We start from the raw sequence: 15,673 nt of genomic DNA on the forward strand, positions 1-15,673 counted from the left end.
TAAACAAATGAAATTTCTCCTACAGTAATTCTGATTGCCAAATGATGTTTTGTTGATCACTAAGCTATTTTGATTTCATCTTATTCTCAAATTCTGTTCATTAATTTAGACTAAAAAATATTTGAGTTTTGAACAAGCAGTTTTAACATGGTCTGATCACCAATTATACAGGCAACAAGACAACAACAACATAATAATAATAATAATAATAATAGATAAATCTGCTCACCTCTTGCATTACATCATGTTTTGACATTGCCCGTGAATACATTAAAAAAAAGCTGGCCCAGTGACCCAGCCAAGAATGATTTTCCAGCTCAGTCATGCAAATTAAATTGCATGTGTGCTACTCTCAGCAACACCAAAATGGCCCTAATAGTTTGTGCTCTCTGGACATTGGATTTGAAAGAAAAATACGTGTGAGAGGAGCCGATTAAGAGATAGAAAAAGGGAATAATTAAAATGTGGCTTTATCTGCATAAGTGTCTGCCAATGCTCTAACTGGGTTAAACAGATATTTGTGAATGCATAATGAGTTCTCATCCACCTGAGACTGAGAGAAAGACACCGCCTGCAGGCTAACTTAGAAAATTTCCTTAGTCAGGTGAATATAGTGAGGCAGAATTAAGGTGGAGTCAAAAGCGCTGATTAAAAGCGAAGGAGAGGGGTGTAAGAATATGGGAGGGGAAGAGGAGAGAGTAGAGAAATCATGGCAAAGAAAAAAAGTGGAAAGGGGAAGGGAAAAGCAAGAGAACCATAGAAAGATGAAAATAGGCAGAAGAGCAACAGAAAATGTTAATGGTTAATAAAGTCAAAGAGGCGGGTGACAAAAATAGTGTAAAATAAACACAAAGTTTTGAGGCAAGTGGAAAGAAGAGAAGGAGGAGGGCACGAGAAAGTCAAATCAAACAGCCTGGAAACACTGCTGACACGTTTGGGAATAGATCCACACTCCACTGGCATGTACGTACACAGGGTTAGGGTTAGGAGAAGTCGGAGAAGTGAGAGAAAATTAACATGACAGCCGCACACAACAGAGAGAGAAGTGTGAAAGTAAAGGAGTGGCTGAAGAGTGATATTTGATATTTGATATTTGATTTGGAGCTTTAGAAGCAGCTACTGATGCAACAGCTGTGGTTTATTTCTTATGTCAGACTGGGTCAACTGAACAGAAATGATTAAAGGAGATTATTTATATTTCTGATTAAAGGAAAGACAAAAGATTTTCATTAAGGGGAAAAGCAACACAAAAGACAGAACCAAGAGAGTGAGAGAAAGAGTGATTAAGTTTTAAGGATATCGATTTTCTTTCTTGCATCAGTCGATCTCAACTTGTGTTTTTAGCTGGTACATATATAAATGTAATGCTCTCATCTAGACCTTACTGGTTACTGGTTTAATTGAGACATTCAAATGTTTTGGCTTCAATAAATGCACAATAATGTGCAGTTAGCTGCTCACTTTATGCAAAATCTTTGAAAATGTTTTGGTGCAGCATTCGTAGACAACACATAACGATGCATTACAACTGCAAATGGCATCGCGCTATGGCAGTCGGGAGTATGGTGTGTGTTTCAGCTGCTGTCTGCATGGAAGGTAAAACTACTGCAGTGCTCGAACGAACTGACTCGCTCAGACTTGCATGACCAAACAACCAGACCATGTGAATCCTGTGCAGGGGCTTCTGCAGAATCTACTTTCTGATGAAAAAAGAAAAGTAGAAGGGAAGTTGTTCAAAGAGGAAAAGTTGGAAAATGAGAGCATGCAATTAAAGTGTAAGTGGAAAGGATGAAAGAGGAACGAGTGAACGAGTGAGGATATAGTTTGTTAAAGTGAGAGAGCTTCAGGGCTACCAGTATGGGAGAGGAAGCAGAGGCGCTGCCATCCCTGTAGCATCCTGCTGCAGCCTACAGCTACTGCTTACACCTGGACTTATTAACATGGAGCACGCACACTCGGAGACGACACACACAGGAACGACTTCACACACGGCTACACACAGACAATGTGCGTGCACTTATTTATTGTAAACACACACTCTCACTCTCATTATCATTATATTTCATCAGCACAACGAGCATTAAAAATGGAGACTGTTCTACAGTGGATGCTGCTTAAAGACACATCAAAGTTTAATAAAAGTGGAATGAGAAAAAAGGAAGAGAGGTGCACTCTGAATTATTCCCTTTCATGTGTGTTTGCGTGTGTGTGTGTGTGTTTCGGCCTGGTGTTGAAACTAGCCTAATGGATCTCTGATTTGTGAGATACAGACACACAGACGCACACATGCAGTGTACTCGTCTTCCCATTGTCTCCCATTGGCATAATGTATTTCCAAGCGCCTTACCCCAACTTCAGCAGTCACACTCAACACCCTGACCCCAACCCATATCCCCTGAAGTTAATTCTAACATTGATCCTGAAACCAAGTTTTGTCATTACATGGATTTGCTTTTTGAGTGAGTGTGTGTCTGTGTAAACAGATTTATGTCCCTCCAACCTGAGTACTACAGGTACACACACACACACACACATACTGAGTCCAGGTTCTGCATGAGAAAGCATGGAAACATCTGCTCCTCTCGCTGTGTGATTCTGGGTGTATGTTTGCTGCCAGTTGCTAAAGGCTAATACAGCGTGTTGACAATTTGGATTTAATATGATAAACTACAGTCATGTTGATTTATGTCCACCTGAGTTCCCTGAGCTGTTTAAAAATCCACATGTGTTCTGGCTTGGAGAACCAGAACTCTCATAACCGCTTTTTCTGAAGTAATGAGCCATTTACTGAAGTCTTTTGAGCTAAAATAAAAATAATGATTGAAAACCACAAACACCAAATAAATCTCTTATTGAGTTTGTCAGAAGAGAAGAATATGAGGCTGTTTCTTTGGGCTAAGGAGTGTAGCTGTAATATATTAGGCTTGATCGCTCTGGGAGAAAGATGGGAAAATTTATTACTTTGACGCTGTGTTTCCTGTTTCAACCTACAGTAGATGCCAGGTCCTCGAGGTGCTGAATCAGGGTGAAGTTGCTCCTTATGACAAATGATTCCTCAGCCAGGAATGTCATTTATTGATGACATTTGATACACATAAAGAAATGGCTGTGTGTTGTACAGCTGCATGAAGTGAAGTTTGTCTAAAATGAAAAATATCCAATTTAAAGAAAGTGTCACCTGCCTGTGAACAATTGATTCTTTGTGGGTTAAGAAATTTCTGCAAATTGGACATATCTGAACCACATTCAGACCATTATTCAGCGAACAGGTGACTTTTCTTTTGTTCGTTGTAATTTTGCGAAGAGGTCAGGTTACACAAAAGCATCTACAGCCAGATGAGACGCTGTGGGTGACATTCGATGTGTGTAAAGCTTGAGAGCTGTAACTTTTCAAACAAGCTCCTGTACCCTGACTGTGAAAGACAAAACGCACACACACACTCACACAAGATTCACAACTCTTTGTTCTTAGTCTCTCTCGCTCCCTCTCGCTCTCTCTTTCTCTCATATTGTCGTGACAAGGCCAGTGTTATTAAAAGTGTCTGAAAACAGCCAAGGCTGTTGCTGCCTGGCCCTGTCAGTTGCCATAGAGAAAGTGCAAAGATGATTTTGTGTATATTTGTGTGTGTGTGTGTGTGTGTGTGTGTGTGTGTTTCAGAGAAAGTGACAGACGTGAGAATAGAGAATAGAGGAGATGGAGGCATCATGAACAAAAACTGTGTAATTCTGTAATTACACCTGTTTGTGTGTCTTCTGTGAAAAGATGTAGTGAACCAGATAATAGGAAGATGAACAATAGCTATAATTAGCTTTACTCTTTTATTTACTCATTTCTGAAACATTTCTAAATGTGTATGAAGATTTGTGGACAAATCAAGGCCTGTGTGTGTGTGTGTGTGTTTTAAGCTACACATTGTGTGGGTTTGTAGTTTCAAAACTACACAATGTGGGGGGGGGGGGGTTTATAGAATAGGACTGTGTGTCCCAGAAAGCAGAGTGGTTTCTATATTTTCTATAGGGAGACCTCACATGTTTGTCACTTCCAGGGGAAGGAAACCAGACCTCAAGCACTCACACACACTTAATCTATAGAGACCTCTTTCTATTCAGTGCTGTTAAATTAAAAAAGCCGACTGAAAGCAGAGTGTGCTGTATTGGCTGAAGGTCGGGAGATGATTGTATGTGAAGCAGAGATTTTTGTTTAATAGGCAGAAATAAACACATTTCCCGACACATGCTGTTGTAATTGCTGTAAAATGTATTTATTTTTTCACTTCACATCCCAACATTAAAATGGAGCATCTTAATTCTGTAGTTTTTTTAATCCAGCTATTAACACAGGTACCCTAAGGACTAAAGGCTGTTATGCTCTTTTGAAATGAAAAGCATGTCCAGCTGAGAGGCCTTTACTATTTGTACTAAATACACCCCAAAGTGTGTGTGAAGCACTCTGCTTTAGAAGGGTTTTATGTGCTGGCCTGTATTACCATTGTAGAGGCTGGTGTGTGTGGAGCACTGAGGGGGGTTGCATTGAAGTGTGTGTGATGTCTGCGTTGACCGGCACACACTGAAGTGGCTCGTTTCTCAGTGTTGGCGTGTGCTGTTTTTATTTTGTCTGAGGCAAACGTCCATTTTGTACAATGACTTCATACTTTTCAAATCAGTTTTTCTTCCTCTCCGTCTGATTGTGTTCCCTTTTGTGTATTCACCACACCGCTCCCCTGATTGTTTTTTTTTTCCCAGCACAACAAAGACATTTTTGAACAAATGTTTCTGCAAACTACTATTTATCCTACCAGCCGTGTCGACGTCCTGACACTGTCTGATTCCCTCTCTCCCAGGTTACTACGGGAAAGGCTGCACTGATGCTTGCCATCTGAATCCATGTGAGAACGAGGCTCAGTGCCACAGGAAGCCCAGCTCTTCCCATGGATATACCTGTGACTGTGGAGACAACCACTATGGACAGTACTGCCAACACAGGTGCACGTGCACACACACAGTTGACTCACCGTCCAAACTGCTGTTTACCTGTGAGATGCCAATGTGGTGTAAAGCTCTTAGATGCTGCCTGTAGCCCAGCTAAGCTCTGTTCGTGTGTGTGTGTGTGTGTGTGTGTGTGTGTGTGTGTGTGTGTGTGTGTGTGTGTGTGTGTGTGTGTGTGTGTGCCTCAGGATCTTTAGTTGCTTTGTTGTCTCACAACTGCAGTTTCCCGTGGAATGAGTACAGATTCACCTTTAACTCCGTATCTTTTCACTGTGTGTGTCAAATGGTCAGACGTCGAGTTTGTGTGTGTGTTTTTCACAAAGTCACACATCACTGGTTTCTAATGAATACATGTCTACGAGAATCTCTGTCTTGATTTCCCCTGATGTCTCCTCCATCTCTCGCTCTTTTCCTCCTGCACTGTAATTTAAGCTTTTCTTCCTAAACAAAGACACTGAGTTAGAGAAGTTTGTCTCCTTAGTCATTTTCTTTGCAAGGTTGTGTGAAGCAGACACCACAGTCTGTTCTCAAGTAACTACCTGCTAACTCACAGCAAACACGAGTCATTCAGCAGCAAGTTGTAGCTTGTTAAATATGAGAATTTGTTCACTTTTCTAACTCAGTTTGTCTTCTGATCATTTTGAGATTTTTTTTTTTTATAAGCGCAGATGATTATTAGCATCTTGAAATGGGGAAAATGAAATCTTCAGCTAACATGACAAAGCATCTCCAATGACCTGACAGTTTCTAATTTAGTCAAGAACCGCACATGACATCAGTGCACAGCTGGTGCAGCTTCGTTTTAAGGCCCAGGCTGTTTCTGTGATCCTCCATCCTAAATTTGTCTTTCGTTTAAAGCACCCAGAATGCACAGCAGGGAGATGATTGATGGGAGATGTAATATAAAATCTGACAAAAAAACATTCAGTCCTAATAATTTCCTTAAAATCGCTCATATCTAAAAGTCTCTTTCCCTTAAGGAGCATTAAATAGATGCAGGTGAGAATCTGCATTAACTGTGAGAAGCACTCCTGTGCTCAGTCGTCCATTAGACACGTGAGGAAACAAAGGCATCTGAAAGTGAGCAAAGAGAATGAAGGAGCTAAGTGACGTAGACAACAAACCAGAGGAATCAAATCTGAGGTGTATTTCTCAGGAGCCAACATGCAACAGTTTTAGAAAACCGTCTAAATCCCACAATGCTTTCTGTTTCTATTCCAGCTTTTAATTGGAATTTTTCTTTTCTCACTGGCTGTCTTTCTCTTTTGCTTTCACCTCTTTGTCCTCACTGCATTAGTCACTTAGTCATCAGTCAGATATCAGGGGGAGCTGATTATGGATCTCCGTTCTTGTGTTACTGATTCTAACTTTGTGTGTGTGTGTGTGTGTGTGTGTGTGTGTGTGTGTGTGTGTGTGAAGGATTGATCACCAGTGTCCCAGGGGCTGGTGGGGGTCTCCGACCTGTGGGCCATGTCACTGTGACACCAGTAAAGGCTTCGACCCTGATTGTAACAAGACCAGTGGGCACTGTCACTGCAAGGTAAACATACACACTGCAGGTTTGGGGCCTTCGTAGGTAGAATTTAAAGTTTTATATCACTTGGCAACGTGCATAAAAACGTGTTTATAAAATGCTCTTTCCTTCATCTATAAAAACTGTCCCTGCGCCCATGAACAAAGTGCTAAAGCACATGATTTCTTCAGCCCTGGCTTCTTAGTTTCCTTAGATGTGTGTGTTCTTATCATGCTCACTGTATATTAATGTTTTCATTCAGCCTGTGCACGGTACATACTTTACCATTCAGCTGAAGGCTGAAACTCACAGCTCTGCACCAAATATATAATACATTTCTCTCTTTCTAAGTTCTTTTTTCCAGCATTGTGTCCTCTTGCATGATTTTAACCCATTGCTGAAGTATGTTTTTTAAACACCTGCACTTTAGAAAGAGGTGCAGTGTGTAGATTGAAGGTGCAGTGTGCAGATTGAAGGTGCAGTGTGTAGATTTTTTTTTTTTTTTTTTAAAACAACACATTTCCCATGCACACTGTTGCTCCTCCAAGCAACAGCAGGTTACTTGTAAAATTCACCTTGTGAAATGGGACTCAGTGCTGCTGGAGGGCGACTGTGTTGCTAGAGATCATCTTCTACATTTGGTAACTGCAGGCTTTCCTGCACCATCATCCTCTCTTTAGCATTGTCTTTTTTTTTTTTGTTAATACAGTGTTTCCTATATATTCTCATCCACATTTAGCAAAGTAATTAACTAACCCCCTTATCTTTACACACTGTGCATGGATTGTTGCTCTTGTATTCATTTCTCTCTTGCACCACTGCCTCCTATTGTGTCACTGTATGAATTTACTGCATGTGGTCATGTCATCGCTGACATTTTTCTTGGCAGCATGACATTCTACGTCTGCCCGAATTTGACTTGCATGCCCAACTTTTATATACCCCGTCTGTGTGTGTACTTAGGAGTTTCACTACCACCCACGGGGCTCTGACACCTGCCTGCCATGTGACTGCTACCCAGTTGGCTCCTTCTCGCGGTCATGTGACCCAGAAACTGGACAGTGTCAGTGCAGGCCTGGCGTGATTGGTCGCCAGTGCAACACATGTGACAACCCTTTTGCTGAGGTCACAAATTCAGGATGTGAAGGTGAGGGTGACACGCTAATGTTTGTTTTTTGTTTTGTTTTTTTGTTCTTTGTGTTGTTTTTCTCTTATGGTTCTTTTTAAACTACACTCAATTGATCACCATGAGTGGATTGTGAACTTGTGTGTGTGTGTGTTGGTTTATTTGTGTATTTCCTTCATTTCAGACTACTCTCACCATTGCATTAACATTTAAACAACAGGGAGGCAACAACATTCATCACTTGTGTGCATCACATGTCAGACCCCAGAGTTTGGATTTCAAAATGAGACATGAAGCTTCTCACTTCCACATTGTACTTTCCAGAAAAATTGGTTAAATAAGTGCCAAACTATAGAAAACTCCATGGGTAATTTTAAAGATGTAGAATATTTAAGATGGATTTAAAACCACAGAGTCAATTATACACAGAGACTAAAACACATGGATATCAATAATGAGGCTTTCACCATATTTAGTCATGTAATCATTGGATTCCAGCTTCTGATTGTATTCTGTCTTTCTAAGTGGTCATTTTATCAAACTTGTACTGAGTCTGAACTAACAAAGAAACTGTTAATTACCTTCATCTTGTATTAAACATCTTCCAGTTAATTCTATCTCCCCATTTTCTCATCTGTGTAGCTTTGTCACTTTCCCGTTTCCTCGCTTGTAATTACCTCCTTTAATTTGTAGCTGCAGTTTTATTCTCTGTTCACACTCATTTTCATTTTTCTTCTCTGCAAGTCAGAAGAAGAAAAAAAAACATTTCTATATCGTTAGCGACTTTTTGAAATATTTATAATTGAAACTTCATTGAATTGATAAGGATGATTTTACATGACGTTCTCTCTATTTGCAGTTATTTATGATGGTTGTCCAAAGACCATCACTCAGGGGATCTGGTGGCCTCGGACCAAGTTTAACCTGCCTGCTGCAGTGCCGTGCCCCAAAGGCTCTGTTGGTCTGTAACCACTCATATACAGGATTGCATGCTAACGCACAGTCGTACACTAATATCCAGCCTAATGCTAGTTCTGAGCTTCAGATTAAGTCACATATGGCATGTTCTTGGACAAAGATGGAGATTTGTAGAACTGTTTTTCCTCCGTGCAGGTGCAGCCATCCGACACTGTGATGTAGAGAGAGGATGGATGGAGCCAGACCTGTACAACTGTACCTCACCTCCGTTTGTGGAGCTCAGTTCTGCTGTATGTTGAATGATACCACTAACACCATTAAACCCATGATGCCCTGTCAACTAAAAAAGCTGAAGAAATGACCTACAGATAAAGTCATTGATACTTAGGTCCCCTTTTCATGATTTCTTGGCATGTTTAGCTCGATTCCCTGGAGCGTAATGAAACAGAGCTCAACACCATCATGGAGAAGAAGCTAGCCCACCAGCTTCGTGACGTCACAGAGGCAACCGCCCGACTCTACGGCAATGACTTACAGATCGCTGAACGACTGCTGTCCCGCCTCCTGACCTACGAGACCCAACAGAGCGGCTTTGGACTCACCGCTACCCAGGATGCACACTTCAATGAGGTAAAAAAAAAAAAAAAAAAACTTTTTCATTTTTCACACGCACTGTGTGTTTTACTCTGACATCAATGAATTTCAGTAGAAGAGTGAGGAGTCGGTGCTAGAGCCTTTTAATTTGAAACAGATGGAGACTTATTTGCAATAAACAAGGGCTGTTTATTAGCTATTATGAATCACCCTGGTGTTCACTATTGTGTCAGGTTGTCACAAGTAATTTGAGGTTGTATTAATCTTGTGATAGTTAAAATAATGAACGTTTCACATTCAAAGCACTGATACTGGTGAGGGGCACTACAGAAAAGGTATAGGTTGTGAAAGTAAATAATAATCTGCTTGTGCAATTAGCACTGTCGAACAAATTAAGTGTAACAAAGAGAGCGATCGACATTTTCTAATAGTGGAGTCCAGCCACAATAGCACCTCCAAACATGACTGTATTAATGACTTGTAAATGATTTAGCTGCTGTTATTTAAACCAGTCGATATGATTGATATGGAGCACAGACCCAGTGAATAGCGAGAACAGAGAGACGTCTTCACTGAAATTGGAGGTAATGTTGCTATGGCGATGCAGCGACAGTAGATTGTGAAATATTGCAACATGTCATCTCCACATATGAACTGCCAGAGTCTGATTTTACCTGATACAGAGGATGCAGAAGGAGCTGACATGGGCTCATTTTAGCACATCAACATTTTGACATAAAGGCAGTAACAGACATATCAGTGCAGGTGTTCTATTAATGTTTAGCTTATACATCAAGTTCGTCTGAGTAATTGGTTTAAAAAAAAAAAGAAAAGAAAATGCAACCCCCCTCTAACCATTTAAAGCCACTGTTTTTAATTTCAGTTTAGTGGCATGTGTGTCAGTGACTGACAAATTACATGTCACTCTGATAATCATGTCAATCTGAATACCCCACACGCTGACGATAAAGCATATATTTTCATTCAGGAAGAGAATTTTGATATTAAATCTTGGAAAAATTATATTAATCCAGCTTTCCTCGTTTTTCCAGTACATATTGTATAATATTGTATAACTACTAGTAGTAGTAATAGCTATTGCAGTAGTATTAGAAATTGCAGTGGTGATACTGTGGAAACTCTACTGTGCCTGAATGTACCTTATGAATCTTTACTGATGGAAATGTATTTATATTTAATATGACGGGCGATTTGTTTTGTTTTTTTCTCTGGCATCTGCACTACACTACATCTGACACTGGGAACCTTTTAATGATTTACGCTGACATGGAGGATTGTGGTGCTGAAGCAGAATCACTGTCACTGACAATGTTATACTGCTAAGAAAGTGTTGCTGCAGAAACTGTTTGTGGAAATAACATCAGGTATTTGATCTTCCATAGGCAGGTCTTTATATTTTCAGTGTCATTAATCTACACACACATTTTTTATTACAAAACTCCCAGAATTAAAGACGTTTTAGAAGATGTGCCAGCATTATTAGTTGCAGTGACGCTCTAGTGGCTCTACATAAAGTGTAAGAACTCCTCCTAGTTTATGGCATAAGGTATTGTTGTCACATTATATTTTCTCTGCTGTGAATTCAGTGAGTACACAGAAGCAGAGTGCAGCTCTCCCTCTGAGATGAATAATGAAATAAAAAGCACTGACAATTATCTGATTTAAATCACGCTGCTCCACCTGTTGTGAAACTGTGAACAAAAGATTGCCAACACACTGGAGTAGGATTTGATTGTTTCCGCCTATCGGCCCAGGGTGTTTCTTCTCAACTGAATGACCAAATCACTGCCCCTCTGTATCAGCCGCATCTGTGAAGGACGGACTGGTTTGGGCCAATCTGATTCATTACCAGTTTTAAAACAACATGAATATTTGGTTGAAGCAATCGAAAGCATCACGGTTGGAGCCTTAACCCAAACACACTACATATTGTATGATCAATACACAATCAGTGCCTAATAGCGGCAGTTGCTATGGCAACACACAGTAACGACATCCTATAGTGAGCGAAATAACAACCTTTTCCTCCCTGACATTTCACTTAACTATTTCACCTGGCAGCAAATCAGAAGCATGACCACTGGGGTTTAGCTTTTGATTAGCTGGTTTACAGGACCATAAAGGAGCTGTATGTTTCCACGCTGGTATTGATTTTTATTGTCGTCCTGCAGCTTTTGGAACAAAAACTCCAATTGGCCTGACTTATAACCTCGGCCTCCAGCTCTAAAACAGTAGTGCCTCGTACGTCTCACCGTCTCAACTTCATGAGATGGAAGTGGTGCTTCTAGACATTTTTTCCTCAACAATAAATATACAGTGCATCTGATGATACTTGTCACTTTAAACAGCAGCTATTAGGCCAGACGACCAGGTAATGTAGAACACCGTTACTATAGTAACCCAGCAGCGCTAACACAGCCCAGTGGTTTCTGGAGAAACAAAGGACGGCAGGGCGGACTGTAGCATTTATATCAGGAACGTAGAGATCAATAGAGGAAGATGAAAACTTTCACGCTGAAGAGGTGATCAGGTCCATCTGTGTTCTTCTATACTGACAGGCTCATCAAGTACATATCAGAAATGTGCTGCATTTTTACTGCTGCTATAGATAGTAAAAACATTTTGTATGCATCATGGTGTGGTGTGCTGTGCAAAGGTTACATGTATTAACAGAGAGTTAGAGGAGGCTCCACTCTGTAAATTAAGGGTGTGTAGAGGGAAAAAATGAAAATTTGCAAATCTAAAAGTAAAATAATTTGGATACGACAACATGCTGCTATTTGAGAGGCACATACTGTATAATCAGTTTGTTGATCCGTCTAGCATTATGTTCCAACCTGTCATGCATGCTGCCTCTCCCTCAGCCTATATTGTCCATGCCACCCTCTCTTTCTTTAATCCTGTCATCTGCTCCCTCTTGAAGACACCTCACGTCGTGCTCCTTTTGTTAGTCTTTGCAGTTCTCACCCATTTTCTTTTCCTTAGATAAACCGAAGCAGAGTGAGCTCTTGCAGTGTTCAGAGCTCTACATAAGACCCGTAAATGCACGCTGAACTGGACTTGTTCATTCTAAGAACATGGCAAGCATGGCTGCAGGCTTGTTCGGGGAAATATGAATTCACATCAGTCTCATCTGTTTTTGATCTTCAGGCTGATACGTTCCTATATATAGTTTTACGGCACCACCGTCTACCACAGTGTAATTACTCATCAACACATGAGGCCCTTTTATTATCTATATTATGTTAACAACATGGCCGGCATATAAACAATCAATAAATACTACTACTAATAATAATAGAGTAATAGACAGGACTAATATATAGACATGAACTGTTCAATGTGTTTCTAAGTAAAAAATAACTTCAATAGGAATCCTAAGTTTATTGTGATGCCACATGTCACATCCTTATCAAACGTGTGTTTTTTCTCCCTAGAGCCTTAGGTGAGGCTGCAGTGCTTTATTGGGCCTGGTTCAGTCTGACCTGGTTCCGTCTCTCTGTTTGTTCAGAGCATTTTGAACGGTTGTGCCTTGTGTCTAGACTATCTATAGCACATGAAGCTCATGGATGTGGAGACACTCTTCACAAACCACCACATTGCAGTGTTAACACGTACTATAACTGCACCCAGGATTTCTTTAGACCTGTCTACAGTTTTTTCTACCATATTCTTGTAGTCCTGACCAAAGCCCCCAGCAAAATGGCTTTAGAAAGAAGACCACTTCAGATTTCCCCTCTCAACCTGAAGTTCTGCCTCTCTCCCTAAACTACTCAATGACGCTTTGCTGTCTGCACTCAGAATATCTTTCAAGGCTCCAGCACATCAGGATTGTTCTGTGGTGAGCCCCAGGCCAGGCTCTCTATCAACTGGCTTATTCCCTTTTCCCCACTTTTCAGTCCCTGGATGTTTTTTTGCTTTCGTTGACTTTGTGTGGCTGTGATGCTTTATTATGTCTGGAAAAGCAGACTCTGGCCGTTTGGTGAGCCCTGAGCAACAGTCACAACCACATCACTGGTCCTGTTCCTTCCAATATGTTCCTCCATCCTTCTTCATCATAACCACTTTGGTCTCTCATCTGTGGGTTGTTGTGTTCAACCGGTCACACAGTTTGTGTTTATCTACATCTATGTTTTGTGTTGTCTACATGATGTACATTTAACCTCCAAATATGCAGAAGAAAGCTGCAAATCATCCTGTAGCAAAAACACATTTAGAGAATTTAAGCATTGAAGATGTCGTTTTAAAGACATAGCTGCTGTCTACACCCTGTTATACTGTAGGATTTCACACAGTTAGAAAACAAGGCCAAACTAAAGGTGACGTCAACTGTGTTCTACGCCTAAAATAGATTGATTTAATGTTATAATATTTTTAATTAGATTATACTGTAAACATGGTAGCGGTAGTGGCAGACTATATTACAAGAAAGCAGATTTCTGCTGCCTCAGTGTATTTATTTTCTTCCCATTCCTGTCTTTACTAATGGTTCCTCTCTCTGTGTTGCCCAGAACATTCTGCGAGGGTGTAGCATGCTGTTGGGTCCTGGCACCTCTGGGCTTTGGCGTGCTCTCTCTCAGAGTCAGAACCACATCCCGGGTGGTGGTCCGGCCGAGCTGATAGAGCTGCTGGAACAGTACGCCCAAAATCTAGCCCAGAACATGAAGCTCACGTACCTGAACCCTGTGGCGCTGGTCGCTCCCAACATAGGTGAGTCCAGATCATTAGTCATACCCAATAACGGAGAATAAGACAGTAATAAAATCTTAATCTTTACAGATGAATTTCTCATAATACTGCAAATGACTGCTGTGAAATCAGCAAGAATGACTCATTGTAACGTGGGATATGAACAGCGAGAAGCGTAAATGATGATGGCACAGCCAGCGTGCTGGCAGCAACACAGATGAATTTCACACTCCCACACACACACACACACAGCAGCTAATGCTTCCAGTACACGCACTAAAACCCTGAAGCACTAAGGCGCTGGCCAACATATCTATAAGATTTCCAGATGCCAACTACACACATATGGCCTCACACACACAGACACAATTACAAGAGTAGACAGAGAGGTGAGACGTTAGTGACCAGCTAGATCTGTAAAACTCATAAAAATGTGAATTAATTTTTATTTTTAGCATTTGGTGTTAATGAAAATCAAAAGCTTGGCCGTGTGTCCTGGGTCATTTAGTCATTTAGAATCCGGCCACTTGAATGTTTCGCTTTTTTCCACATTTTTCTGTCATTTTAGCAGCATTGAAAATCTTATCAATCTGTACCACACACAACAACAAGAGGTGTCGAAATAGCAACAGCAGCAGCTCTGCTAAGGTGGCAAGGATGAAGCCAGACAGTGAATTTCACTCTCCCGTAATGTGCGTAGCTGTGCACACAGATCCACAGAATCCATTTAAAATCCCAATACACCTAAAACCCATCAAAGACATCAAAGTTGCCAAACATTCAATCTTGCCCTACCAGCTTCTTCCAATGTATCATGGTTGCACAACTAATGTCAGACCTGGAGAAAATGAAACAGGCCTGCCTGTCTTGGCCAAAATGCACTGGCTGGTTTTATTTTTCTCTCTTAACTGTATTTGCTTCCTCTTTGGAATGAACCCAAAATACCATTGAACAACCTTAAACGGGCAGCCTGATGCGGATTCCCAGATGGAGAGCATAGACTCACCAGCAATGGAAGCAGAAGGAATAAGAGACTCAGCCAATGCTAAATTGTCCTACTCCTACACACACAAACACAGACAGTTGTCAAATGGGATAAGATGAATAATATGGGAAGGGATCGGGATGGACCTGACACTCACCCATCTGTTTCAGAATATGATCTCATTTTTTATGTTGTCAGGCATTAGGGCGACATTTTTAAATAGATTTTACAAAAAAAACATTTGCTTTTCCGTTAAAAATCTTCTTTCACTTTGACGGTCAGAAAAACAAATGCTCTTTCTCCACACAGTTACACACACACACACACACACAAACACACACACACACACACTGTATACACACAGACATTATACACTTCTGTTATATTGAGTGATTTCTCTTCTCTCTCTGTATTGAGTGATCTAATTCTGTTTGTTGGGTCAAGTGTTCACTCATTATTGAGCACTTGACTGTCACCACCGTGTTTGTTTGCCTCAGTTCCTGTGTGTGTGTGTGTGTGTTTATGGATTTTGTATCAGGTTTATGTTGTTGTTATTATGCTATTATCATGTAATTGAAACCACAATTTCATCAGCCCCTTAAATTGTATGTTAAGTAAAAAGATGTAAAGCAGCACTACCTCCACTTAACAATCTGAATTGGAGTAAAAGGGTGAAATTGATGTTGAGCTGAAGGCTAAAAGGCTTTTTACCTGGTGTAGCTTTTCATCAGTTGGTGATTTCAGGAAGATTTCAGATATACTGTCATAGCTTCAGGTTTAGCCACAATGAATCATTATCACATTAATCTTGAGATATTAATATGATACAAAAAGACAGTGG

The 15,673-nt window shown here is 40.6% G+C and overlaps 1 protein-coding gene across 1 annotated transcript in view; it reads left to right on the forward strand.

The window, feature by feature from the left end:
- The window catches only part of celsr3 (cadherin, EGF LAG seven-pass G-type receptor 3), a 77,245-nt gene that overhangs the window by 46,966 nt on the left and 14,606 nt on the right, over nt 1–15,673 (forward strand). Inside the window, 7 exon segments of the mRNA XM_026332789.1 lie at nt 4,842–4,983; nt 6,406–6,526; nt 7,463–7,646; nt 8,485–8,586; nt 8,739–8,833; nt 8,964–9,173; nt 13,670–13,868. Of these exon segments, the coding sequence (XP_026188574.1) occupies nt 4,842–4,983; nt 6,406–6,526; nt 7,463–7,646; nt 8,485–8,586; nt 8,739–8,833; nt 8,964–9,173; nt 13,670–13,868 (1,053 nt within the window).

Source organism: Mastacembelus armatus, chromosome 7, assembly GCF_900324485.2.
Source record: "Mastacembelus armatus chromosome 7, fMasArm1.2, whole genome shotgun sequence".
NCBI classification, from domain to species: domain Eukaryota; kingdom Metazoa; phylum Chordata; class Actinopteri; order Synbranchiformes; family Mastacembelidae; genus Mastacembelus; species Mastacembelus armatus.